Here is a 25,366-nt window from a genome sequence, read left to right as displayed (position 1 = left end):
TAGGCCCGGTCTGTTGCTAACATCAAGGAGCTGTTTATGGAGCCACCTCCCAGTGGACTGGCTTCCAGTGTCCCTATCTATTCTCCCTACGACCAAAGCTCCTGGGGCCTTCCCTCTAGGGTTGTCACCCTAGCTGGACCTGGGAAACTTGTGCTGGGGAACGCTAACTCCAGCATTAAGCGCTCGTCGCCTCGGTCCTGAGGAGGGCAGTGCCGGGTAGGGCCGCTCACTCCCAGCTCGGAGCTGACGCGGTTAACCTCAAGCTCTTACAGCTGCCGTCGCTCCGCCTCTGCCAGTTCAATGTTTTCATTGGTGAACGTGATCCGGGACCTTCCAGGGCCTGCCAATCCAGATGTAGGAGAAATATGGTCAGGCGCGTGCCGCAAGAACAGAGTGGACGGAGAGTAGGAGAGACCGAAAAGGCTGGGGGTGGGAATAGCGGATTTGAAGCACTTTTTGGCCTACCGTGGCAAACAGAGTGCCTCCGAACTCAGGCGTACTGCCCGCCGCCCCGAGCCCTGCGAGGGCCGATAGCGAGGGTGTGGCCCTTATCTGCACCCAGCGGAGCGCCGGCGGGGTACGGTCTTAGGACCTCGACCTCCTTCTGCCTCATTTTTTCTCCTCTCTTGTGGGTGAGTCCTGGCCCCTGGACGGGGACCTCACTGTTCCACCAGCCCATCTGTGCACACTTAGTTTCCCTTAAAGCAGTGAGTGACCGGGGATAGAACGCAAAACCGGCGGGGCTTCTGGAGCGCAGGGTGTCCCCGGTCTGCCTGTCCATATCGCCCCCTTTCCCCCAGGTTTCCCCATGGGCCGGACCGTGGTCGTGTTGGGCGGAGGCATCAGCGGCTTGGCCGCCAGTTACCACCTGAGCCGGGCCCCGTGTCCCCCTAAGGTGAGTGCTCCACCTGTGTCAGAGGGAGCTTCATTTAATGCTCTTTTCCTATTTCCATCAAAAGTTAGATGGATCCTGGCCCTCTGAATGTGCCTCTTCCCCTCCCCTCCTGACCTATCCCCGGCGGCTACAGGCGGTGCTGCAGTGTCGCTCCCTCTTGTCGCCAGGTGGTCCTGGTGGAGGGCAGTGAGCGTCTGGGAGGCTGGATTCGCTCTGTTCGAGGCCCGAATGGTGCTATCTTTGAGCTTGGACCTCGGGGAATTAGGCCAGCGGGAGCCCTAGGGGCCCGGACCTTGCTCCTGGTGAGAGGCTTGTGGGATGTCTAGGAGAGAGGTTGTGGAGGGGGCTTCCATTGGGGAATAGAGTTTAGAGGGGGAAGTATGTTTGGTGGGTCAGACCTTCCCTTAGTTTCTCCTCTTCTGAGGGCCTGTGGAGAGCAGGTTTCTGAGCTTGGCTTGGATTCAGAAGTGCTGCCTGTCCGGGGAGACCACCCAGCTGCCCAGAACAGGTTCCTCTACGTGGGCGGTGCCCTGCATGCCCTGCCCACTGGCCTCAGGTAACACCAGCACCTCCGCTGCTTTTACTGTGCCCTCATCCTCATATGCTTCCATTTCTTTCTCTTTTTTTTTTTTTTTTTTTTTTTTTTTTTGAGACGGAGTATCGCTGTCGCCCAGGATGGAGTGCAATGGTGCGATCTTGGCTCACTGCAACCTCCGCCTTTCGGGCTCAAGCGATTCTCCTGCTTCAGCCTTCCGAGTAGCTGGAACTACAGGTGCCCACCACCACGTCCGGCTATTTTTTGTATTTTTAGTAGAGATGGGGTTTCACCATATTGGCCAGGCTGGTCTCGAACTCCTGACCTTGTGATCCGCCTGCCTCGGCCTCCCAAAGTGCTGGGATTACAGACGTGAGCCACCGTGCCTGACCTGCCTTCCATTTCTTCATCTCCCTGTCAGCCTTCCCAGCAAAAGGAAGCCAAATGAGTGGAAATGACCCCAGCGCCTGAAGCTGGGGAGGTATGTCAGGAGCTTCCCCCTCACTAAGTCTTTCTCCATGCAGGGGGCTACTCCGCCCTTCACCCCCCTTCTCCAAACCTCTGTTTTGGGCTGGGCTGAGGGAGCTGACCAAGCCCCGGGGCAAAGAGCCTGATGAGACCGTGCACAGTTTTGCCCAGCGCCGCCTTGGACCTGAGGTGACACTTGCCCAGAGGCCCCAAGCATCTTCCCTCCTAAACCAGCTGCAGAGCTCCCTGTTCAAATCTACCACGTAGGGGCTCTTCTGTATCATTTGGAGATGCCCTCTTCTCTTCCTATCCCACCCCCTCATAATTCCCAAAACTCATTATTGGGAGTGAAGGCCTTCACTTCCATCCTTCTGTCATAGTGGGAATGTCTCCCAAACCAAACCCTATCCCACCCCCATTCCCTACCAAATACGGGCTGTGGAAATCAGTCAGTGTAGATTATTCTTTGGCTCCTTAGTCCCAGTCTCACCCTTAAGGTGGCGTCTCTAGCCATGGACAGTCTCTGCCGTGGAGTGTTTGCAGGCAACAGCCGTGAGCTCAGCATCAGGTCCTGTTTTCCCAGTCTCTTCCAAGCTGAGCAAACCCATCGCTCCGTATTACTGGGCCTGCTGCTGGGGGCAGGTGAGGGGGGATTGATTCAAAGGGTGAAGATATTAAGGACTGCCAAAGTGAGGGAGTGGGGACAAAGGGTGCTATTCAATGATTCTTTTTTTCTTTTTTGAGACAGAGTCTTGCTCTGCCACCTAGGCTGGAGTGCAGTGGTGCAATCTCAGATTGGCTCATTGCAACCTCTGTCTCCCAGGCTCAAGCAGTTCTCCTGCCTCAGCCTCTTAAGTAGTTGGGATTACAAACATGTGCCACCACTCCCAGCTAATCTTTGTATTTTTTTTGGTAGAGACAAAGTTTCACTATGTTGGCCAGGCTGGTCTCAAACTCCTGACCTCAAGTGATCCACCCGCCTCCGCCTCCTAAAGTGCTGGGATTACAAGTGTGAGCCACTGCATCCAGCCTCAATGATTCTTCTTTGCTTCCTCTGCAGGGCGGACCCCACAGCCAGACTCAGCACTCATTCGCCAGGCCTTGGCTGAGCGCTGGAGCCAGTGGTCACTTCGTGGAGGTCTAGAGATGCTGCCTCAGGCCCTTGAAACCCACCTAACTAGTAGGGGGGTCAGTGTTCTCAGAGGTCAGCCAGTCTGTGGGCTCAGCCTCCAGGCAGAAGGGCGCTGGAAGGTAGGGGAACCCCTGGAGTGTAATGAACCTGTTAGTGTGTCCATCTTTATCCAAGTGGTTTAACTAGGCCAGGGCCAATAGGACTGGAGTTCCTCGTTGTTTTCGTGCCTTAGAAGCTACTTAGACATGGGCTACCCCATAATCCTAGGCCCTATTTGTGAACCTTCCTCAAAGAGCCTATGCAAGTCTGTGGATAGAAGTAGTACTTATAAGTGGCTTAGAGATAGGGGAAAGAACCCAGCTTCGCTGAACATTTCAGAACAGCCACACTGGCCTGTCTCATCCACTTCCTGGAGTACACAGAGAAATGATTTTTTTTGTGAAGTCTACACAGTTACCCATTCTCTTCATCCTGGGTCAGTACAGTCTCCCCAGCCACATGGGTGCCTGGGAAACTGAGAGTGAAGCACCAGAAGTCTCTTTTCACTAATCAGATTCTCATTTTCTGGGTCTTTCAAATGTTTTCATGCTCTTAGGTATCTCTAAGGGACAGCAGTCTGGAGGCTGACCACGTTATTAGTGCCATTCCAGCTTCAGGTAATGGGATAGCCACCTTCCCCTTCCCCAACCCCTACCAGTGAGAGGCAAAAGCTGTACCTTCCTGGGTCAGCAGGACCACACCATGCCCCTGAACTGGTCATCTCTATGGGAGTCTAATCCCAAAGAGGACTGACAACTGTAATGGGAATGCCTCCTGAGTCAGGCCTCTGCCTGATCTCTAGTGCTTAGCGAGCTGCTCCCTGCTGAGGCTGCACCTCTGGCTCGTGCCCTGAGTGCCATCACTGCGGTGTCTGTAGCTGTGGTGAATCTGCAGTACCAAGGAGCCCATCTGCCTGTCCAGGTATGATAAAGGGATGGAGAGGCCGGGCATGGTGGCTCACACTTGTAATCCCAGCATTTTGGGAGGCCAAAGTGGGTGGATAAGGAGGTCAGGAGTTTGAGACCAGCCTAGCCAACATGGTGAAACTCCATCTCTATGAAAAATACAAAAATTAGCCAGGTGTGGTGGCTCATGCCTGTAATCCCAGCTACTTGGGTGGCTGAGGCAGGAGAATCACTTGAACCCAGGAGGTGGAGGTTACAGTGAGCTGAGATCTCGCCATTACACTCCAGCCTGGGTGACAGAGCGGGACTCTGTCCCCCGTCAAAAAAAATGGGAAGGAGAGACAGGCTTAACTAGAGCCCTTTCCTTCTGACGCGTGAATGTCCTTCTCTCCAGGGATTTGGACACTTGGTGCCATCTTCAGAAGATCCAGGCGTCCTGGGAATCGTGTATGACTCAGTTGCTTTCCCTGAGCAGGATGGGAGCCCCCCTGGCCTCAGAGTGACTGTGAGAGGAGGAAACTTTGCCTAGTGGCATTTCCAGAGGGCTCCTCTGTGCTCCAGTGTAGGCAAGGCCAGACTGATCAGTGCTATATTCCCTCCCTAGGTGATGCTGGGAGGTTCCTGGTTACAGACACTGGAGGCGAGTGGCTGTGTCTTATCTCAGGAGCTGTTTCAACAGCGGGCCCAGGAAGCAGCTGCCACACAATTAGGACTGAAGGAGCTGCCAAGTCACTGCTTGGTCCATCTACACAAGGTAAGTTGGGATAAACTTCCCTCAGCTCTCCACTGAAGGCCTTGAAGACAGGGACTGGAACATTTGTCACTGTATGTCAGCCAAGGCCTAGGACATCAATAATAAACTTTTCCCTGCATCCTCTCCTCTCTTCTCAGAACTGCATCCCCCAGTATACACTAGGTCACTGGCAAAAACTAGGTAAGTTGGGAAAACAGCTGGGCTGAGGAGGGCCAAGGGCATCAGACCCCCAGCTATAACATTCCTTTCATCCTTTCCTTCTAGAGTCAGCTAGGCAATTCCTGGCTGCTCACAGGTTGCCCCTGACTCTGGCTGGAGCCTCCTATGAGGGGGTTGCTGTTAATGACTGTATAGAGAGTGGGCGCCAGGCAGCAGTCAGTGTCTTGGGCACAGAACCTAACGGCTGATCCCCAACTGCCACTCATGAAAATAAAAATTGCTGGAGCTTGGCTTGGTCTGGCTGTTCTATCACCTATAGGCATAAGAATGCGGGGGAGCAAAGAGGCAAAGTGTGCCTGGGATGCAGAAAGTAAGAGCAGATGCAAGACAAAGTCCTTTATTAGAAAATATATCAAAATCCCAGCCCTCTGAGCCAGGACCAGAAGGGGGAGCTATTCCAGCATGGGCAGAAAATGCCCGGGGAGGGGCTTCCTTCACCAAACAACTTGCCGGGAACCATAAATAGAATAAATATTCACAGAGGTCCCAGGAGAAGCCAGATCACTCTTCTCTTTATGGAAGAGGAAGGGGCTTGGGGTCCAGCCCTGCTCCTACCCTAGCGGCAGGGACTCCCAGGAATCGTCACATAAAATCATGACATCAAGGATTCACAGTCATAACCCCCACAGGAGACCCTAGAGAGAGGGACCCCTCAGGTCTACGGGAGCCCAGCTCCAGTCCAGCAGTGAGGAGAGGCCCCTTCCCCCTAGCACGGCACCAGAGTTCAGTTCCCCCGCATCCCTCTGAGAACAGTGAGGAGCTGAGGGTGGGGAGAATACAACCCCATGAATTCGGTTTCATGATTAAGGTAGGCAGGAAGGAGGAGTCAGTGTGAACCTCGGAGGGCTGTGTGGTTGGCAGTAGGTGGAGGCCCAGGCCTGGATGGGGGCCGGCGTTGCAGCATCTCTTGACGGAAGGCTTGGGAGGAACCAGGTGGGTAACGGGGCCCAGAAGGAGCCCGAGGACCCCGAGGGTCAGTCCCAATGTCTGCTGTGATGTTGGTATAAAGAGGCCCCAGCTCTCGAGCCAGCAACTGGTATGTCAGTGAGTTCATCCCATCTTGCGTCCAGGAATTCTGGGTACGGACCAGGAGGTCAAATCTGAGGGTTAGAGGTTGGACACTAAGACCCAGAAAAGAACAGCCAGAAATCTAGGGACCTTTAGGAGTTTCCTGGCTAGGGGTACTGAACCCTAAGGATTCAGTAACAATTCCCAGGCAGTCCTTCCTTCTTCCTACCTGTGGGGATTTTCCTCGTTGCCCTTATCTCCTCGGTGCTTCACCATCTTATAGTGTCCTACAGATGTGGGGGGCCGAGAGATCTTCATCCCAGCCAGGCGCACCCTATGGGAAAAGTGAGGGGATCATGGGGGATCCAGAGTAGACGAAAGCAAGGAAGGGATTAAATGTTTCTGTACATAAAAAAACAACTATTACTCAGTAGGCAAAAAAACAAACAAACAAAAAAACCCCCGAAGTCAAACAGAAAGAAGAAAATGGCTGAAGAGAATATAAAAGCTGGATGTATCCAAATCCTCAGGGCCCAGTGCCAGTCTCCCTAGGGCCTTCAAACAGTTGGCAAAGGTAGGTTTGTACCTACTCCCTTGGCTTCCTAAAGGGCTCCTAGGAGCTGCCCTTGCAGTCTAGGAAGGACGCTGAGAGAGACCATTCTGTTAAAAGGATAAGAAAAGCCTGGGAGTTGCAGACCCAAGCTCAGCAATTCTTAGAATAGTGACTGAGCTACCCCAGCTTCTCTCCCACATCCCCCATGTCAAGAAAAAGGTAGGCCAGGTGCAGTGGCTCACACCTGCAATCCTAGCACTTTTGGATGCTGAGGCAGAAGGATCACTTTAGGCCAGGAGTTCAAGACCAGCCTGGGAAAATAACGAGACGTTGTCTCTAGGGGAAAAAAAAAACAACGAACGAAAGAAAGAAAAGAAAAGGATAGAGCCAGGTAATCAGAACCTTGAAAGAAACAAACTTCAAGGCCGGGCGCGGTGGCTCAAGCCTGTAATCCCAGCACTTTGGGAGGCCGAGACGGGCGGATCACGAGGTCAGGAGATCGAGACCATCCTGGTTAACACGGTGAAACCCCATCTCTACTAAAAAAAAATACAAAAAAAACTAGCCAGGCGAGGTGGCGGGCGCCTGTAGTCCCAACTACTCGGGAGGCTGAGGCAGGAGAATGGTGTAAACCCGGGAGGCGGAGCTTGCAGTGAGCTGAGATCCGGCCACTGCACTCCAGCCTGGGCGACAGAGCGAGACTCCGTCTCAAAAAAAAAAAAAAAGAAACAAACTTCACATGTGACACACAGAAGCATGGAGTGCAGATGGCCTGGGAAGGAACTAGAAGCATACTTATGTATATTTACAATTCACTGGGTATTTCACACACATACAGAGGATGAAAATTCAGAGATGTCATCACAGAGGACACAGGGGGAACGGAGGCAATTGGTCCTGCATACCAAGCCCTAATATTCATACCACAGACATGAAATTGGGTCAGCTGAGGCTGAAGGTCAGAATGTTTCACATGCTAAAAATGAGTTGGCCCTGTGCCAGTGGCACAGGCCTCTTACAAAGTGATTCTGGGAACATAGAGCAGAGCCCCTCTGTCTTAACCCCATAGGAAGTGGTCTGGCTGGAACCCTAGCAGAAGGCAAGACTAAACTGTCTCTGGGCCCCTTTCCAGTTCTGGAATCCAGCGATACTATTTCCTATTGATCTTATGTCCTCTCCCAAGAACAAACTAACCAGGAGACTGAAGGAACAAACTAACCAGAAGATACAATGAGCAGCAGCATGCAAGCCTGCTCTGGGTATCCTAAAAAGACTAAGGGAAAGGAATGGGCTCAGTGCAGGACCAGGGAGCTAAAGGTTAGTGTTGAAGGGATATGGCCAAAGGTGGTCTTAGAGGACAGGGATCCAGACTGGGGTCAGGAAGGAAGAAGTGGCAGGAAGTCTGACCTGGTAGCAATGTCATCATCCTCACCACCCCAGCCCCAGTATTCATTGGGGAAGCCATTCATCTTCAGGTACTGGTCAGGAGTAAGCGCCGAGACTCCTCCGAAGTACTGGGGGTATGGGAGGCTAGGGAGAGAAAGATCCTTGCATGCCCCAAGTCTTCTGGGGAGACATCCCCAACCACAATCCCCTTGACTCTCCTCCTTCCACAGGATGGTGGGCTTCCCTGTTTCCCAGTACCCTTCCATGCTCTCTACCTGTATCCAAACTTGTTCATAGCAACAGCAACATGGCGGGGTCCCCGGGGGTCACACACATACAGATTGTGGTCATTTTCTGGCAAGAGGTCCACATCATGCAAGAACAGGCAGTCCCACTCTTCATCACGCAGGGCCTCTCGCACCCCAACATTGAGCAGTTTTGCCCTGTTAAATGTTCCATTTCCAGCCTGGAAGATAATGGAGGGGGACCAGACTATGTCTGTAGTGGCATAAAGAAGACGGGGCTAAAGAATAAAAGTGAAGGCCAGGCACAGTGGCTCATGCCTGTAATCCCAGCACTTTGGGAGGCCAAGGTAGGCGGATCACAAGGTCAGGAGATTGAGACCACCCTGGCTAACACGGTGAAACCCCATCTCTACTAAAAATACAAAAAATTAGCTGGGCGTGATGGTGCTCGCTGTAGTCCCAGCTACTTGGGAGGCTGAGGCAGGAGAATGGTGTAAAACCCGGGAGGCGGAGCCTGCAGTGAGCCGAGATCGTGCCACTACACTCCAGCCTGCGCGACAGAGTAAGATCTCAAAAAAAAAAAAAAAAAGAATAAAAGTGAAAAGAGGGAAATCAAAGTGGGGTGGAGGGCAAGGAGAATGAAAAAGAAAGACTATCTTTTTCATTTTTCCACCTAGTCATTTGACAAATCTTGCTTGTGTATTGATATGGGCCTGATACTTAGATGCTGCTGTCTAACATTTAATCCTGACAATCGGCAACCAACAATGGTGTGGTGTGGAACAGGTGGTATATTAGTTATCTTTTGCTCTTTTCTCATGTTAGATGTTTAAGTATCTTGCTCAGAGTCATACATGTTAACAAGTGACGGAACTAGAATTTTAGCCCTATCATGTCCAATTCCAACTCTGCACAAGCCATTCAATAAAGGAAAAATCACAGAAGAGTGTAGGACAGTGGGAATAACCTAAGCAGATTAAGGGGAAGTATGGGACTAACAAATTTGGAAGAACAGTGCCAGGTGCTTCTCCACACTCTAACAGTCTGGCCCTCTTAAAATTATTCTAGGGACCCATTAGATGAAAATGGAGTGGCATGTGCTTGAGGCTTCCTTAGAAGAAAGAAAGTCAAAAAGGTGGAGATTGGGGTACCTGGTGGATGACATAGATGCCATAAGCAAGCTGCTGGCGCTGCAAGAAGGGGTGCAGGTGGTAGAGCAACAGGCGCAGGTGGTGCTCCCGGGCACGATGAGGCACAATGATGGCTGTTCGGGAGCGGGGCTCACAACCTGCAGGGCGGTACCGGCCCCCTGGTTCTACCCGGGGATTCCGCTCCACAATCTCTGCCAGTGATGGCACTGGGCTAAAGGACACCGACACAGGACCCACTGTTGGGAAGGAATGGCAAGTAGAGGGATCAGAGAGGCAAAGAGAAAAGAATCAAACTAGGGTCTGGGAATACCTCTGGCACTGGCAGTCTGGTTCTGGGGCTTAGTTCTCAGGGCTCACTCAGAAATCTCACATGCCTTGGATTCCCCATCACTGGGACAGCTCTACAAAGGCTGGAAGGTGCAGGATCCTTACCTAGCCTTCTCTTCTTATTTTAGGGTTGCATAACTCTCCTGTCTCACAGGGTTGGAAGCTATAGTTGAAGGCTGGAGAGAACAGGACTTGCAACTAATTAAACCAGGGCTCATCTACAAGGAAAACAATTCCTAGCCTGGGGCAGGAAGAGCCCATAAAGGGGCAAGCAGTAGAAAGTGAAAACCCAATAGTCTAGTCTAAACTCCAAATTCAGAGTCCACTCTATCTCAACCTCAGCCCTCTATCTCAACCTCAGCCTACCTGCAGAGTCCATGATCCTCCTCTAAGTTCCACTTCTGCCACTCCATACCTCCCTATCCCCAAGCCTCCCTGTCCCCACACCTTGTCCTTCCTTTCACCACCCCCTTCCTCCTGCACTTACCTAAGAGAGGAGATCGTTCTGGACAGTAGGGCAGACCTTGAGGAGCTGGAGGACCCCCTGGGGCCCCAGGAAGGTGACTGAGGTTACTGTAGACATCACGAGGGTGAGAATAGTCATATGTCGGCCCCTGATCTCGGCCAAATAGGGCACTGAGACTTCGGAAGCCCCCCAGTGACAGGTACATCATGACAGCCAGCTGGGAGCCCACAAGCAGGGCCAGTGTGCAAGGCCGCTCCAGCAGCCTCCGCAACATCCTGGGGGTGAGATCTAGGGAGGGAGAGGGGAATTCTGGGGCTAGGCAGGAAGAGAGCAAGCCAGCAGAGAGGTCAGTAGGTAGGGTTGAAGGTGGTGCCAGGAGTAAAGAGGAAAAAGAGGCAGAGAACAAAGTCACAGAAGGGAGCACACAGGTGCACAGTCACGCAAGGAAACAAAATAGAATGTAACCACCAGTAACCCTACCACCTGTCACTTCAGCCCAAGTTTCACTCTCCTCTACCTCCCCCGAAACCACTCCCACCATCTACTGTCAGTCCTCACCCCCAAAAATGTTTACATCATTCAAATCTCATGTTCATTTCAGAAGGGTCTCTAGAGACCCCTCTTCCAATTTTAGAGGGGAAGAGATAGACTCACGTAGGTTCAAGCTGTCTTCTTACGGATCATGGGGGCTCCAGGGGGTCCCGGGGGGACAGAGATGTGAGGCATTATCTAAAATTGGAAATGTCACAGAGGGCAGAGAATGGCTCCATCCAGCACTCCAGCAGCGAATCTGGGACCAGCTGGAACAGAAGTGGTAAAGGATAACTAGCTACCTGCACCACCAGAGATCAGGATCAGGGTGAAGCTGGTTTCCCAGCAGGGGAAGTGAAGGAAAGTGGTTGGAAAGGAAGAGGAGGAGAAAGAGATGGTAGGTCCCTCGCCTCTCTCCCGTGCTACCCTGGAGTGATAAGTGTCAGGTTCATACTTAACCACCCCCGTACCCCTACCCCAACAGGACAGATTGGGGAGTGGGGACAGGGCAGCTAATGGAAACATTGTTTTCCCCCAGGCCAAGAACCTGTTCAAGTGGCAACAGAGTCATGACAGGACCGTGGAGTGACCTAAGGAGTACTCAGGGCGAAGTAGGAAACAGGCTCCTTCTGTTCTTCATGTGCCTAGGTGCGAACTCCTCAGGTGCAGGGACCGTGACCACCCGGGGGCTGTAAGCGAACAGCCCCGAAGCTCGGCGGAGAGTAGGGTGGGGGTGGCGTCCTCCACCTTTTTTACCTTTCCCCTGTTCTAGCGGGGGTGGGGAGGAGGGTTACAGCTGAAGAGAAGGGGTGAGGGAGAGCAGGGGCAGAGACAGTCAGGGGTGGCTGGAAGGGCTCACCTGAAGGGGCGTGGTCCGCGCTGTACAGGGGGTTAAAACCCAGCTCTTTCGGAGCACGCCCATCCTATCCCAGTCTCTTGCTTTTGCCCTACCTTGCAACGTGAGCCCTCCCGGCCCCCGTCCATACTTCCACCTAGGACCCCGTCCCTGCTCAGGCTCGTCTCCAGGCGTTACCCAAAGCTTCTCACTCTCTCGAATGCCCAAACCTTTATCCCAGGCCTCCCCGCCCACGCGTCCCCAGCGAACATACCTGGTCTTTTGCTGCCTGTCGTCACCGCCACCCCAACAGCCGGGCAGGCATTGCTGTCGCCATCTTGGAAGCGGGCGCTGCGGGGGCGGGGCCTCGCGTCACGGGGCGGGGCCTCGGGGCTGAGCCACCCGGGCTGACTAGGCACCCGGTCCGAGACACCGTGTGGTCCGCGGCTTGTGCGGGAGCTGCGCCCTAGCCTACCCGCCTCGAACGCGTTGCAGGCGACGCTTTGGGAAGCGGGTGCGAGGGCTCAACTCCACTACGCAGACTGCTAGTGGGATTTCATTTCCTGCCCCTCAGATTTGTAAAAGCAGAAGCTCAAGCCATTCATTTTCCTCTGGGCCGAGACAGACCAAGAGGCTAGTGAGCCGGTTTCTGGTGCTCCGCTGACCTCGTTATCACCCGGGGGTTGGCTGAGCCCTCTCCCAGTGTGTCAGTGGCACCCCCTGCAGCCTACTGCCACTTATTATCAATAGTTCCTCACGCAGGCTACAGCGTCGCGGACCGCTCTAGAGCATTTTTGTATTCCCATGGTATCCCGCAGGCCTGGAAATAAAAAACGATTAGTTAATAAAACAATGAAACATTGAATGTGGAGGGAAAGGCAGCGTCTTCTTTAAAGTAAAATTGTGTTTCCTCAGATATTAGAGTAAAATGGATGCTCCGTTAACATGTAATATGTTTACGACAGACACTACCCCTAGCATACTGTGTTCCTTAGAAGCAGATGTTCACGCTGAAGAAACAGAGACTTGAATAACTCACAGAATCTGCCCCAAAAGCCCATGGTCTTGTGTATCTTGTATGGAAGGAGGGATGTAAACAATATAAGGTGATAAATATGCTGGCCTAGAAGTGGCAACTCATTCATACGTGGAGATTCTAGAAAGGCTTCCTGGAAGTGACAGCTAATGGGAAACCTGAAGGACTTGTCTATAGCATATCCTTCTGCTTTAAAGGTTCTGTTTTCATGCGAGTTATTTTACAATTCATGTAGGTAACTGATCTGTATGCAAATTCTGTCCTGTCTGGTAGAGGTTCAATTAACCTGCTATTCCCCACACTGTGCGGAAAAAAAGCAGTTTTGGCCTCCATTTTCATGTTCATTTCTGTTTTCCTGATCCATAAATATGTCCGTTGTCTAGATTTTCTCTTGTATTGATTATAACATCTGCTAGTTTCTTCATGAGTTAAGTGAAATCAACACATGTTCATTTTTTTCTTAATTTCTTTTTTCTTTTCTTTTCTTTTTCTTTTTTTTTTTTTTTTTGAGACGGAGTTTCGCTCTTGGTTCCCAGGCTGGAGTGCAATGGTGCAATCTCAGCTCACTGCAACCTCTGCCTCAGCCTTCCTGAGTAGCTGGCATTACAGGCATGCGCCACCATGCCCGGCTCATTTTGTATGTTTAGTAGAGACAGAGTTTCTCCATGTTAGTCAGGCTGCTCTCGAACTCCCGACCTCAGGTGATCCACCTGCCTCAGCCTCCAAAAGTGCTGGGATTACAGACGTGAGCCACCACGCCTGGCCTTTTTCTTTATCATTATTTTTTAATTTAAAAATTTGTAGGCCGGGCGCGGTGGCTCAAGCCTGTAATCCCAGCACTTTGGGAGGCCGAGGTGGGCGGATCACGAGGTCAGGAGATCGAGACCATCCTGGCTAACCCAGTGAAACCCCGTCTCTACTAAAAAATACAAAAAAAAAAAAAACTAGCCGGGCGAGGTGGCGGGGCGCCTGTAGTCCCAGCTGCTCGGGAGGCTGAGGCAGGAGAATGGCGTGAACCCGGGAGGCGGAGCTTGCAGTGAGCTGAGATCCAGCCACTGCACTCCAGCCTGGGCGACAGAGCGAGACTCCGTCTCAAAAAAAAAAAAAAAAAGCCGGGCGCGGTGGCTCACGCCTGTAATCCCAGCACTTTGGGAGGCCGAGGCGGGCGGATCACAAGGTCAGGAGATCGAGACCACGGTGAAACCCCGTCTCTACTAAAAATACAAAAAATTAGCCGGGCGCGGTTGTGGGCGCCTGTAGTCCCAGCTACTCGGGAGGCTGAGGCAGGAGAATGGCGTGAACCCGGGAGGCGGAGCTTGCAGTGAGCCGAGATCGCGCCACTGCACTCCAGCCTGGGCGACAGAGCGGAAAAAAAAAAAAAAAAAAAAAAAATTTGTGACACGGTTTCACTCTGTCACCCAGGCTGGAGTGCAGTGCCAAGATCACAGCTCACTGCAGCCTCAACCTCCTAGGCTCAAGGGATCCTCCCACCTTAGCCCAGCGAGTAGCTGGGACAACAGCACATCCAGCTAATTGTATTTTTTGAAGACACAGAGTTCTGCCATGTTGTCCTGGTTGGTCTCCATCTCCTGGGCTGAAACTATCTGCGCGCCTTGGCTTCCGCTGGGATTACAGGCGTCAGCCACAGCATCAGGCCTCTTAATTTTGTTTCTCTTTTTCCTTCCTTCCCTCCTTCCTTCCTTCTTTCCTCCCTTCCCTTCCCTTCCTTCCTTTTCTTCCTTTCTTCCTTTCCTTCCCCCCCACCTTTTTTTTTTTCCCCAAATACCTAGTCTTCAAGGAGATTTTTTTTTTTTTTGGAGGCGGAGTCTTGCTCTGTTGCCCAGGCTGGAGTACAGTGGTGCGATCTCAGCTCACTGCAACCTCCGCCTCCTGGGTTCAAGCGATTCTCCTGCCTCAGCCTTCAGAGTAGTTGGGATTAAAGGTGCCCACCACCAAGCCCGGCTTATTTTTGTATTTTTAGTGGAGACAGGATTTCACCATCTTGGCCAGGCTGGTCTTGAACTCCTGACCTCGTGATCCACCCACCTTGCCTCCCAAAGTGCTGGGATTATAGGCATGAGCCACTGCACCTGGCCTATGTGTTCATTTTTATGTTGGTATTTTTTTTTTTTTTTTTTTTTTTTTGAGACGGAGTCTCGCTCTGTCACCCAGGCTGGAGTACAGTGGCCGGATCTCAGCTCACTGCAAGCTCTGTCTCCCAGGTTTATGCCATTCTCCTGCCTCAGCCTCCCGAGTAGCTGGGACTACAGGCGGCCGCCACCTCGCCCGGCTAGTTTTTTTGTATTTTGTAGTAGAGACGGGGTTTCACCGTGTTAGCCAGGATGGTCTCGATCTCCTGACCTCGTGATCCGCCCGTCTCGGCCTCCCAAAGTGCTGGGATTACAGGCTTGAGCCACCGCGCCCGGCTTTATGTTGATATTGACAAAGACCCTCTCCTTAACCAAACTTTCAACAGGCTCCTCTGAGACCTCTTTTTGGCTAGGTCTTGTCCTTTCACCCTGTCTTGGGCCTGGCTAGCCAGTTATAGGAAGAATCCTGCCAAGTCAGTTTAGGGATAATTCCCTGCCCACTTCTCCACCCTTTATATCTGATCTATCTGATCACCCTCACCTCCCTTCAGGAAAGATCCTGTTAGGTCAGTTTAGCAAGAATCCTCCCAGCCTTAATGTAATTTTCCTTCCATCCACTGACTCTGATTCTGCTCATTGACTATTGCAATAGTCTTCCTTACTGTTTTATCAAGTGTCAGAATAATTTTTTCTTTAACAGTTTAAGGGTCATAATTTTACCTTTTTCTGAAAATTGCTTTTTTTTTTTTTTTTTTTTTTGAGACAGAGTTTTGCTGTTGTTGCCCAGGCTGGAGTGCGATGGCACCATCTCGGCTCACCGCAACTTCCACCTCCCAGGTTCAACCGATTCTCCTGCCTCAGCCTCCCGAGTAGCTGGGATTACAGGCATGCACCACCACAGCCAGCTAGAAAATTAACTTTTAACAGATGGACAGTGTTCCAGGCAGAGGAAATCATAAGGGCAAAGGTCTGGAAATGAGGAAGATATTAGGGAGTTGGGGAAATTAAAACTGGGCCCGCAAGGCTGGACAGTAGAGTGAAGGGAATGAGATGTGAGACTGGAGAGGTAAGCAGATACCAAATAATGAAGGACTCCACAAACCACATTAAAAGAGTTTGGGTCTTATCCACAGGGCAAGAAGAAGGCATTAAAGTGCTGTAAATAGAGAGTGCTATGATCAGAACTTTAGGAAATGTGGAGCGCTAATTGAAGTAGTCAAGACCAGAGGCAGGGAGACTATTTAGAAAGTTACTGCAGAAATCCAGGAATAAGATGAAGCTCATGCAGAATAGGTAATAACCGAGGGACTGGAGGGAAGAAAGTACCTTTGAGAACTTTCAGGAGGCAAGCAGGACTTGAAGATTGACTGGATGTGCCAAGTTAGGGAATTGGACTCCAAGAGGACACCCAGATTTCTAATTTGGACCACTGGGTGGTGCCATTTAATGAGAAACAAAACTTAGGAAGAAGCACATTTTGGGGAAGGGGTAGAGATGACAAACTTTAGACTTAATGAGTTTGAGGTGCCTGTGAAGGCTCAAAATGAGATAATGCTGGGTTTAAATACAATACCAACTTTGAAACCCATTGGCTGTGTACGGAGCAATACACTCTCTGGATTTCATCTGTAAAATGAACTCTAGTCTTAAGGGGTTTTGTGATCATTAGTGAGAACTATGGAAAACTTTTGAGCACAAATAGAAGCCGAGACAAAGCCTTGATTTTTTTTTTATTATAAATTTTTTTTTAAAGAGACAGTCTCACTATGTTGCCCAGGCTGGTCTCAAACTCCTGGGTTCAAGTGATCCTCCTGCCGTGGCCTCCCAAACTTGATTTTTTGTTTGTTTGTTTTACTTCTATTTATTATTATTATTTTTAGCTTCTGATATAGTATAACTCAAAAAGCCTTGATTTTTTAAGGATCTCATGTTTAGTGGAAAAGATAGACTTAAACAGATCATTGAAATGTAGTTCTTGGCCTGGCATCATGGCTCACGCCTGTAATCCCAACACTTTGGGAGGCTGAGTTAGGTGTATCAGTTGAGTTCAAGAGTTTGAGACCAGCCTGGGCAATATGGCAAAATTTCCTTTCTATGAAAAATACAAAAATTAGCTGGGCATGGTGGCTCACGGCTGTAGTTCTAGCTACTCACGGGGCTGAGGTGGAAGAATCACTTGAACCCAGGAGTTCAAGGCTGCAGCGAGCTGTGATTGCACCACTGCACTACTCCAGCCTGAGTGATAGAGCAAGACCCTGTATCAAAGAAAAAAGAGAGAGAGCAAATGTGGTTCTCCTAGAGGACCCTTCCTTTGAACTTCTGCTCCTCCATTGCATCCTGTCTTACAGGACTGACCCTCACTTTCTTTTTTTTTTTTTTTTTTTTTGAGACGGAGTCTCGCTCTGTCGCCCAGGCTGGAGTGCAGTGGCGCGATCTCTGCTCACTGCAAGCTCCGCCGCCTCCCAGGTTCACGCCATTCTCCTGCCTCAGCCTCCCTAGAAGCTGGGACTACAGGCGCCCGCCACCACGCCCGGCCAATTTTTTTGTATTTTCAGTAGAGACGGGGTTTCACCGCGTTCGCCAGGATGGTCTCCATCTCCTGACCTCGTGATCCGCCCGCCTCAGCCTCCCAAAGTGCTGGGATTACAGGTGTGAGCCACCATGCCTGGCCTTTTTTTTTTTTTTTTTTTTTTTTGAGACAGAGTTTCTCTCTTGTTGCCCAGGCTGGAGTGCAATGGTGTGATCTCCAGCTCACTACACCTCTGCCTCCCGGGTTCAAGTGATTCTCCCGCCTCAGCCTCCCAAGTAGCTGGGATTACAGGCATGCACTACCATGCCTGGCTAATTTTGTATTTTTAGTAGAGACAGGGTTTCTCCATGTTGGTCAGAATGGTCTCAAACTCCCAACCTCAGATGATCTGCCCGCCTCGGCCTCCCAAAGTGCTGGGATTACAGGCGTGAGCCACCACACCCAGCCTTCACTTTCTATCCCCTTCTCTATCTAACCATTTTCTTCTTTTTTTAGAGTCAGAGACTCACTCTGTCACCCAGGCTGGAGTGCAGTGGCATGATTATAGCCCACTGCAGCCTTGAACTCCTGGGTTAAGGTGATCCTCCTGCCTCAGCCTCTCAAGTAGCTAGGACTACAGATGTGTACCCAGCTAATTTAGTTTTTTGTGGAGATGGAGTCTCACTCTGTTGCCCAGGCTGGTCTTGAACTCCTGGCCTCAAGTGAGTCTCCTGTGAGCCACTACGAAGGCCTATCTACTATCTTCTGACCATTCCCTTACATTAATTTGTAAGCTCCCTGTTTTCAAGAACCTTCACTTCTGCTCTGTGTCACCCTGGCCACACCCTGGACTTAGTCATCACCTAGAACTGTTACGTTTCTGAAAACTTAAATTTTAATATGCTGGTTTCCACCACAATAGTCTGTCTTTCTATATTCTGAATAAATCCTGGGGCCCAGTCATGACACATAACACAATAGAAGAAACCCAGCTTAGTAATCAAAAACTAATTTAAATCTCTACTTAATTTTTCAAGGAAATATCAGAGACAGGGGAAAGGGGCAGTGAATTAGGAGCACATTTTAATGGACAGCCCAATGTCTTTAAAATCCTCTCTCTTGGCTGAGCGCAGTGGCTCACGCCTGTAATCCCAGCACTTTGGGAGCCCACGGCAGGCGGATCACCTGAGTTCAGGAGTTCGAGACCAGCCGGATCAACATGGTGAAACCCTGTCTCTACTAAAAATACAAAAATTAGCCGGGCGTGGCGGCACATGCTTGTAATTCCGGGTACTTGGGAGGCTGAGGCAGAAGAATCGCTTAAACCCGGTAGGTGGAAATGGCGCCACTGCACTCCAGCCTGGAAAACACAGTGAGACTCCGTTGGAAAAAAAAAAAAAAATCCTCTCTCTCCCATTCAACATTTTCTACTTGGATGGTATTTCTCCCCAAAACTATCCCTTCTGACTCCCCTCAGCCCACATTGTTTTTCCAGATCTCTCTCCCACTCAGCTCTTTCTCTTACCATATTATCCTCCAGTTTCTGGTTTTCTGGTCTGTTCTCTACCTGTTTACCTCACTTTGGTTTTGAATAACATAGAAGAACCTGAACCTGACCTAGCAAACGGAAATCATGCCCCCCTAACAGCCTCCCACCATCCATGGGTTCCCTGCGGTCTTACAGCTTTTTTTTTTTTTGAAACAAGGTCTTATTCTCTCACCCAGGCTGGAGTGCAGTGGCACAATCACAGCTCACTGCAGCCTCCACTTCCTGAGTTCAAATGACCCTCCCACCTCAGCCCCCACCCGCCCCCGCCCCGTTCCCTGAGTAGCTGGGACTACAGGCATGCACAACCACACCTGGCTCATTTTTTTTTTTTTTTTTTTTTTTTTTGAGATGGAGTCTTGCTCTGTCACCCAGGCTAGAGTGCAGTGGTGCAATCGTGGCTCACTGCCACCTCTGCCTCCCGGGTTCAAGCAATTCTTCTGCCTCAACCTCCCAAGTTGCTGGGATTACAGGCGCCCACCACCACGCCGGCTAAATTTTGTATTTTTAGTAGATACGGGGTTTCATCATCTATCTACTAGGCTGGTCTCGAACTCCTGGTCTGGTCTCGAACCAGAGACCGGGTTCTCAAACCAGGCTGGTGTCGAACTGCTGACGTCGTGATCCACCCGCCTCGGCCTCCTAAAGTGCTGGGATTACAGGCATGAGCCACTGCACCCTGCCTTTTTTGTATTTTTTGTAGAGACCAGGTTTCATCATGCCCCCCAGGCTGGTATTGAACTCCTGGCCTCAAGTGATCCTCCCACCTTCACCTCCCAAAGTGCTGGGACTACAGGTATGGGTCACTGTGCCCAGCCTTACTGCTTACTTCTAGGAGTGACAGACACCTCCTCCAGAAACACTTCTCTGACCTCATATTCTGTGCTAGGTGCCCCTCCTTGATCATGGCACCTATCACACAGGTCTGAAATTTTTGTCCTACCTGACTGTCTCAGCCACCAGATTGTGAACTCTCTGAGGATTAGGACCATGTCTTTCCTTTTATCATCCCTTCAACGTAAGCCAGAACTTTTTGCACAAATTTACAAAATGGCCCTTAGATCTGACCTAGACAGTTCCTTGGTATAACTGTTTTCTCACTCTAATGCAGGCTAATGCAGGGGTGAGAAGTCGGGGAGCAGACAAAGGAAGAGATATAAGAAAAGGAGAATTGGCCTTTATTGACCACTTACTAAAAACCAGACACAGTGCCAAACATTTACATCATTATATTCTTAAGTCTGGACCTCTCTGTAAGGCAGGTAACAGTACACACGTTTTATAGGTAAGGAAACTGAGATTTACAGAGATCAAGTAATTAAGGTTACATCATTACATGTAAGTAAGTAGCAAGGCTTAGATTCAATTTGACTCCAAAAATCCATGTCCTTTCCACATGCTGTGAAATGTTTACAATGTTTACAACCCATTGGCTTATTAATTGAAAAAATAAATGGGATAAACAGTCAATTCTCAATGCCAGATTAGGTCAATTAACATTTTACTCTTCAGATCCATTTTCAAGTGACAATTCTTATGTTTTCTGCTCCCTACTGTTTATTTGCATCTACATTATCAAGAGAATATGTTGACCAGGCACCCTGGCTCACACCTGTAATCCCAGCACTTTGGGAGGCCGAGGCAGGCAGGTAAGTTGAGCCTGGGAGTTCAAGACCAGCTGGGCAACATGGAAAACCCCATCTCTACTAAAATTACAAAAAATGAGCTGGGCGTGGTGGTGCATGCCTGTAATCCCAGCTACTCAGCAGGCTGAGGCAGGAGAATCACTTGAACCTGAGAGGTGGAGGTTGCAGTGAGCCGAGATCACATCATTGCACACTAGCCTGGGTGACAGAATGAGACTTTGTCTTAAAAAAAAAAAAAAAAAAAGAAAGTGCTAGTGTGTCTCTATGAACTTGGATGTGTGTATGTCAACGTGTCACTGTTGGTGTGGGTGTATGGGGCCTGTTTGTTGTCCCAAGACTGTGAGGGATACTTAAATCTACTTCCTCCCCTCCCTTTCCTTCCTAATGCTACTTAAGTACTCTGGGTCTGTCCCCATGTAAGATCCTGCCTGGGGAAGTTGTTCAGTGTTGTTGCTCCCCCGCCTTCCCTGACCCCCCTCTTTCTGAGCATTTTTAGCACTGGTGGTTTCCTCCAGCTGTCATCTGGTTTCTCCTGGTGCCAACGATTTTGGCTTTGCCCCAGCAACAGTCAATAGGGAAGGTATTCAATTGGTTCAGAAACATCCTCTCAGCCAATAAAATGTTAATACATTGAAATTCACTTTCTTCTCCCTTCCTCCCCCACAAGCCCTGACCAATGAGATGCTAGTTTTATCACCTACTACCAATCTGGTATTTTAGAAAACAAAATACTGTAATACTGTATGAAGATTACAGAAATGGGACTAGAGATGGAATAGAAGTGTAAACGCCTATTCCACAGCACCCTCCAGGAACCCTGGCTATCCCACCTCCATTACAAAAATAGTGGCTGGACAAATGCCCAGATTTCCTCTGTTCAAACCACAGAAGCAGAGAATCTCAGGGGCAGAAGGGGCTTTAGGAAATTGGCCCAACCTATTGCTTCAACTTCCTCCCCCACCTCAAACACATACTCATGCACAACACTTGCCATCTCATAAAATGGTTGTCCAAACTCTTCTTGAACTTCTCTAGGGACAGGGCACTCACTCCCTTGTCATTCAAGGCCTTTTCTTTTTCCATTTCCTCTTTTCACCTCCAGGACCAGATATTTGAATTGTTTCAGTGCCTCCTTACTTCCTATTATTACTGTTTCTGTTCCTCCTTATATATCTACACCCCAGCTCAGGCCCATGAAGGCAATAAATAGGCAGATGGGAAACAGAGCTCATTGTGGCTCCTACAGGGAGATATGTGCCCCACCACAACCCCATCCCTAGCAAGAACTTGTTGGACTCCTATTAGGTAAAGCTTACCTACAACCTGGGTCTTGGAGGGGTGGTAAGGCAGAGACCATTCCAGAAAGGGGTCAGGCCTTGCCTGGGATTGAAGGCTGAGATGTCCATCACTTCTCTTTGATGAGCTAGCTCTCTCTGCCCCTCTTTCACTTTAGCTCCCGTTCACTTACCCAATCACAGAGGTGGCCCCTAAGCTCAGTCTCATTCTCAGAAAAACTTATTTATGCCAGTGAGAACCTTACTTGGTGAGCGAAGGGCTTTCTCTTAAAATAACAGGCAGAAAAGTGATTTAAAAGTGAATCTACACCTGTAGTCCCAGCTCCTCAGGAGGCTGAGGTGGGAGGGTTACTTGAGCCCAGGACTTCAAGGCTGTAGTGAATTATGATGGTGACACTGCACTCCAACCTGGGCCACAGAGCGAGACTGTCTCAAAAGAAAAGTCCAGGTGTGGTGACTCATGCTGGTCATCCTAACACTTTGGGAGATCGAGGTGGGAAGATCCCTTGAGGCCAGGAGTTCAAGACCAGCCTGGGCAACATGATAAGACCTTGTCTCAACCGAAAAAAAAAAAAAAGTAAATTAGCTGGGTGTGATAGCTCATGTCTGTAGTCCTAGGTTCTCAGGAGGTTGAGGTGGGAGGGTTGCTTGAGCCTGAGAGTTCAAGGCTGCAGTGAGCCAAGATCACACCACTGTACTCCCACCTGGTCAACAAAGGGAGACCTTGTTTCAAAAAACAAGTGTATCTCCGTGAACATTAAAGGAAGGTGAGAAGGGCTATCATGATGACCTGTTCTCCAGGGCCCAGCCCAAGGTAGCCCTCCATAACCCTCATAGTCTGTTCAGTTCAGGGCTCGTTAGGCTCTTATCTTCTAGTCCCTTTTACTGTCCCATTGCTTCTCTTTGAGGGGAAGGTGGAGTGGGAGCAGTATACAACCTCCCCGGCCCAGAATGCAGTGTGAACCCCTTTAGAACAGTCATATATAGGCCAGGCGCGGTGGCTCACGCCTGTAATCTCAGCACTTTGGGAGGCCAAGATGGGCGGATCACGAGGTCAGGAGATCAAGACCATCCTGGCTAACACGGTGAAACCCTGTCTCTACTAAAAATACAAAAAAAAATTAGCCAGGTATGGTGGTGGGCGCCTGTAGTCCCAGCTACACGGGAGGCTGAGGCAGGAGAATGGTGTGAACCCGGGGGGCGGAGCTTGCAGTGAGCTGAGATCGTGCCACTGCACTCCAGCCAGGGTGACAGAGCAAGACTCCATCTCAAAAAAAAAAAAAAAAAAGAACAATCATATCTATTGTTTGCATTTGTACCTTACATCTACTTATCACAGAACTCTGCTCATTGTACCATCAACTCATAGTATCAAGGTCCATAAACATACTGTCTGTGGTCTCATTTTGCTCACTAGATGGAACGAGTAAAGATCACTCTTGTCTTGTCTCCATCTTTTTCAGCCTGGTTGGTAGGAGGACCACAGGAGGGCCAAGGGGCCAAGCCTAGCACTGGGAACCGTGTTTACTGGAGAGAAGAGAGTGTGGGCAGTCTTTCCTCATTGCTGCAGAGGAAGCAGGCGCTGTGCTGGCTGGTGTAGAGTACAGGGTGCGGTGTAAGACACTGCCTGGTACAGAACTTGATTAGCAAAGCCCAGCTCCAGTGAGCATAGCACATATAACCACTACAACCTCCATGGCCTGCCTCAACCCCATAGTGCCAGCTTCACATTCCAAGCAGTGTTTGGCATCCCAGCTAGGGGCTGCTATGGCAGAGTGAAGTGCCTTTGGTTCCCCCATTCTTCCTTCTTCCACCTCCACCTCCACCTCAGGGTCTTCTTTACCTATAATTTCTCCCTCAACCCCACATCAAGTAGCTTCCCCAATCCCTAGCAGTCTTGCTTCTGCCTCTCAAAACTCCAAATTCTTGCAGGGTCTACCTACCACCCTTGCCCATCCCTGTTCCATCCATGACACACGCAGGACTGCCCAAGTTTTTTTTTTTTTTTTTTTTTTTTTTTTTTTTTTTTTTTGAGATGGAGTCTCACTCTACCACCCAGGCTGGAGTGCAGTGGTGCAATTTCAGCTCACGGCAACCTCCACCTCCCAGGTTCAAGCAATCCTCCTGCCTCAGCCTCACGAGTAGCTGGGGCTACAGGCACTTGCCATCACACCTGGCTAATTTTTTGTAGTTTATTTAGTAGAGATGGGGTTTCACCATGTTGGCCTGGCTGGTCTTTAACCCCTGACCTCAGGTGATCCACCCACCTCAGCCTCCCAAAGTGCTGAGATTACAGGTGTGAGCCACCATGCCTGGCCCCCTTTTGTTTGTTTTATTGAGTTGGTGTTTTGGTCTCTCACCCAGGCTGGAGTATAGTGGCACGATCATAGCTTACCATAGCCTCGAACTCCTGGGCTCAAGCAATCCTCCTATTTTAGCCTTCCAAGTAGCTGGGACTGCAGGTGCCACCACGCCCAGCTAATTTTTCAATCTTTTTTTTTTTTTTTTTGGTAGAGATGGAGTCTTTCTATGTTGCCCAGGTTGGTCCCAACCTCCTGGCCTCAAGAAATCCTCCTGCCAAAGTACTGGGATTACAGGCGTCAGCCATCTCATCCAGCCCCAAATTCTCAAGCAAATGCACCTTGCCCAGAGGGAAAATTTAGTCCCTCCCGCTCCTCGGGCATCAGGTATTCTGCCATTTTGGGGCACCTGGCTCCCTCACCTCAGATCCTTTTCCAGGTTATCCTTCTTGCCTATTTCCTGCCAAACCACGTCCTGTTTTTTGTTTTTGTTTTTGTTTTGAGACGGAGTCTCGCTCTGTTGCCCAGGCTAGAGTGCAGTGGTGCGATCTCGGCTCACTGCAAGCTCCGCCTCCCAGGTTCACACCATTCTCCTGCCTCAGTCTCCCGAGTACCTGGGACTACTTGTCCCAGGTACTTGTCACCACGCCCGGCTAATTTTTTTTGTATTTTTAGGAGACACGGGGTTTTACCATGTTAGCCAGGATGGTCTCAATCTCCTGACCTTGTGATCTGCCCACCTCGGCCTCCCCAAGTGTTGGGATTACATGTGTGAGCCACCGTGCCCGGCTGTTTTTGTTTTATGAAATTTTATTATAATCTCACATCTTCTAGGCATTCTGCTGAGTTTATACTGGCAGATTCTGGAGACCCCATTCCATCTTCAGGTAGTCACAGGGGTAACCTCTCACATGGCCATGGCTATAACCTTTACTATTTTGAAAATATTCTAGCATTTGTTCCCAGAACAACTCTGTGGGAGTAGATACTATTAGTCCCATATGAGCAATCTAAGGCTTAGCATCAGTGACTTACCCAACACCACTCAGCTAATAAGATGCCGAGCCCCAAATCGAATCCAGACCCGCTGGCTCCCACTCCAGTGCTCTTTCTACTGTTGTGAAACCCAGACCCCTCAACTATCACCCTTATTACTAAGTACTCATTTGTGTTGATGCAGTTGTTCTTGTTATCTGTTCTTGTCATCCTGCACCTTCATGTTCTTGTCAATTGTATTTGTAGCCATATGTTTACTATGTCTCCTTCCTGTGATTGGGAACCTCCAGAGGTGAGGGATGAAATTTTCCTTTCTCTGTTGGTCCCTCAGAACCCAGGATAGGGGTCTGCCAACCAAAGGAACAGACCCTGAGGATAAAGGCAGGCACCATGGATGTGGATCTTTGCCACCTTCAAGTGCATATAGAGAGTGGATGTGGACAGATATTTGATAATAGTAAGTAACAGCGCTGCCATTTGTTAAGCACTTACTAGATGC

The 25,366-nt window shown here is 50.0% G+C and overlaps 2 protein-coding genes across 29 annotated transcripts; one reads left to right on the top strand and one right to left on the bottom strand.

The window, feature by feature from the left end:
- The first annotated feature begins 434 nt into the window (after positions 1-434).
- Positions 435-5,177, top strand: PPOX (protoporphyrinogen oxidase). 19 transcript variants are annotated; one of them, XM_077939869.1, is made up of 13 exons: positions 435-577; positions 801-895; positions 1,063-1,197; positions 1,336-1,451; positions 1,955-2,087; positions 2,396-2,540; positions 2,959-3,149; positions 3,626-3,686; positions 3,872-3,990; positions 4,369-4,479; positions 4,579-4,728; positions 4,866-4,908; positions 4,993-5,177. In XM_077939869.1, the coding sequence occupies exons 2-13, from the start codon at positions 809-811 to the stop codon at positions 5,133-5,135; spliced, it is 1,434 nt and encodes a 477-aa protein (XP_077795995.1). In that variant the 5' UTR covers positions 435-577; positions 801-808; the 3' UTR covers positions 5,136-5,177. The 19 variants fall into 19 exon arrangements, with proteins under 19 accessions (XP_077795995.1, XP_001117868.2, XP_077796015.1 ...); XM_001117868.5 differs by having other exon boundaries at positions 435-632; XM_077939889.1 differs by having other exon boundaries at positions 435-632; positions 2,377-2,540.
- Positions 5,178-5,268: 91 nt separating this feature from the next.
- Positions 5,269-11,808, bottom strand: B4GALT3 (beta-1,4-galactosyltransferase 3). Of its 10 annotated transcripts, none has more exons than XM_028846222.2 (8): positions 11,474-11,808; positions 10,738-10,883; positions 10,105-10,371; positions 9,291-9,526; positions 8,170-8,360; positions 7,916-8,038; positions 6,185-6,289; positions 5,269-6,047 (listed from the first exon to the last, which is right to left on the bottom strand). In XM_028846222.2, the coding sequence occupies exons 3-8, from the start codon at positions 10,355-10,357 to the stop codon at positions 5,774-5,776; spliced, it is 1,182 nt and encodes a 393-aa protein (XP_028702055.1). In that variant the 5' UTR covers positions 10,358-10,371; positions 10,738-10,883; positions 11,474-11,808; the 3' UTR covers positions 5,269-5,773.
- Positions 11,809-25,366: the final 13,558 nt, after the last annotated feature.

The sequence above is a fragment of the Macaca mulatta genome, chromosome 1, assembly GCF_049350105.2.
Source record: "Macaca mulatta isolate MMU2019108-1 chromosome 1, T2T-MMU8v2.0, whole genome shotgun sequence".
NCBI lineage: Eukaryota > Metazoa > Chordata > Mammalia > Primates > Cercopithecidae > Macaca > Macaca mulatta.
The sequence above is the reverse complement of the archived record's forward strand: the minus strand, read 5'-3'. Positions and strand labels throughout refer to the sequence as shown.

Bases quoted from the DNA above. Each gene is read 5' to 3' on its own strand.
- PPOX (XM_077939869.1), top strand. From the start codon at position 809: ATGGGCCGGACCGTGGTCGTGTTGGGCGGAGGCATCAGCGGCTTGGCC. The intron at 3,687-3,871 runs GTAATGGGATAG...CCTGATCTCTAG, and splicing joins TAGTGCCATTCCAGCTTCAG to TGCTTAGCGAGCTGCTCCCT. The intron at 3,991-4,368 runs GTATGATAAAGG...CCTTCTCTCCAG, and splicing joins GAGCCCATCTGCCTGTCCAG to GGATTTGGACACTTGGTGCC.
- B4GALT3 (XM_077996924.1), bottom strand. From the start codon at position 10,357: ATGTTGCGGAGGCTGCTGGAGCGGCCTTGCACACTGGCCCTGCTTGTG. The intron at 6,290-7,915 runs GTCAGACTTCCT...CTTTTCCCATAG, and splicing joins GATGATGACATTGCTACCAG to GGTGCGCCTGGCTGGGATGA. The intron at 6,048-6,184 runs GTAGGAAGAAGG...TCTAACCCTCAG, and splicing joins AACGAGGAAAATCCCCACAG to ATTTGACCTCCTGGTCCGTA.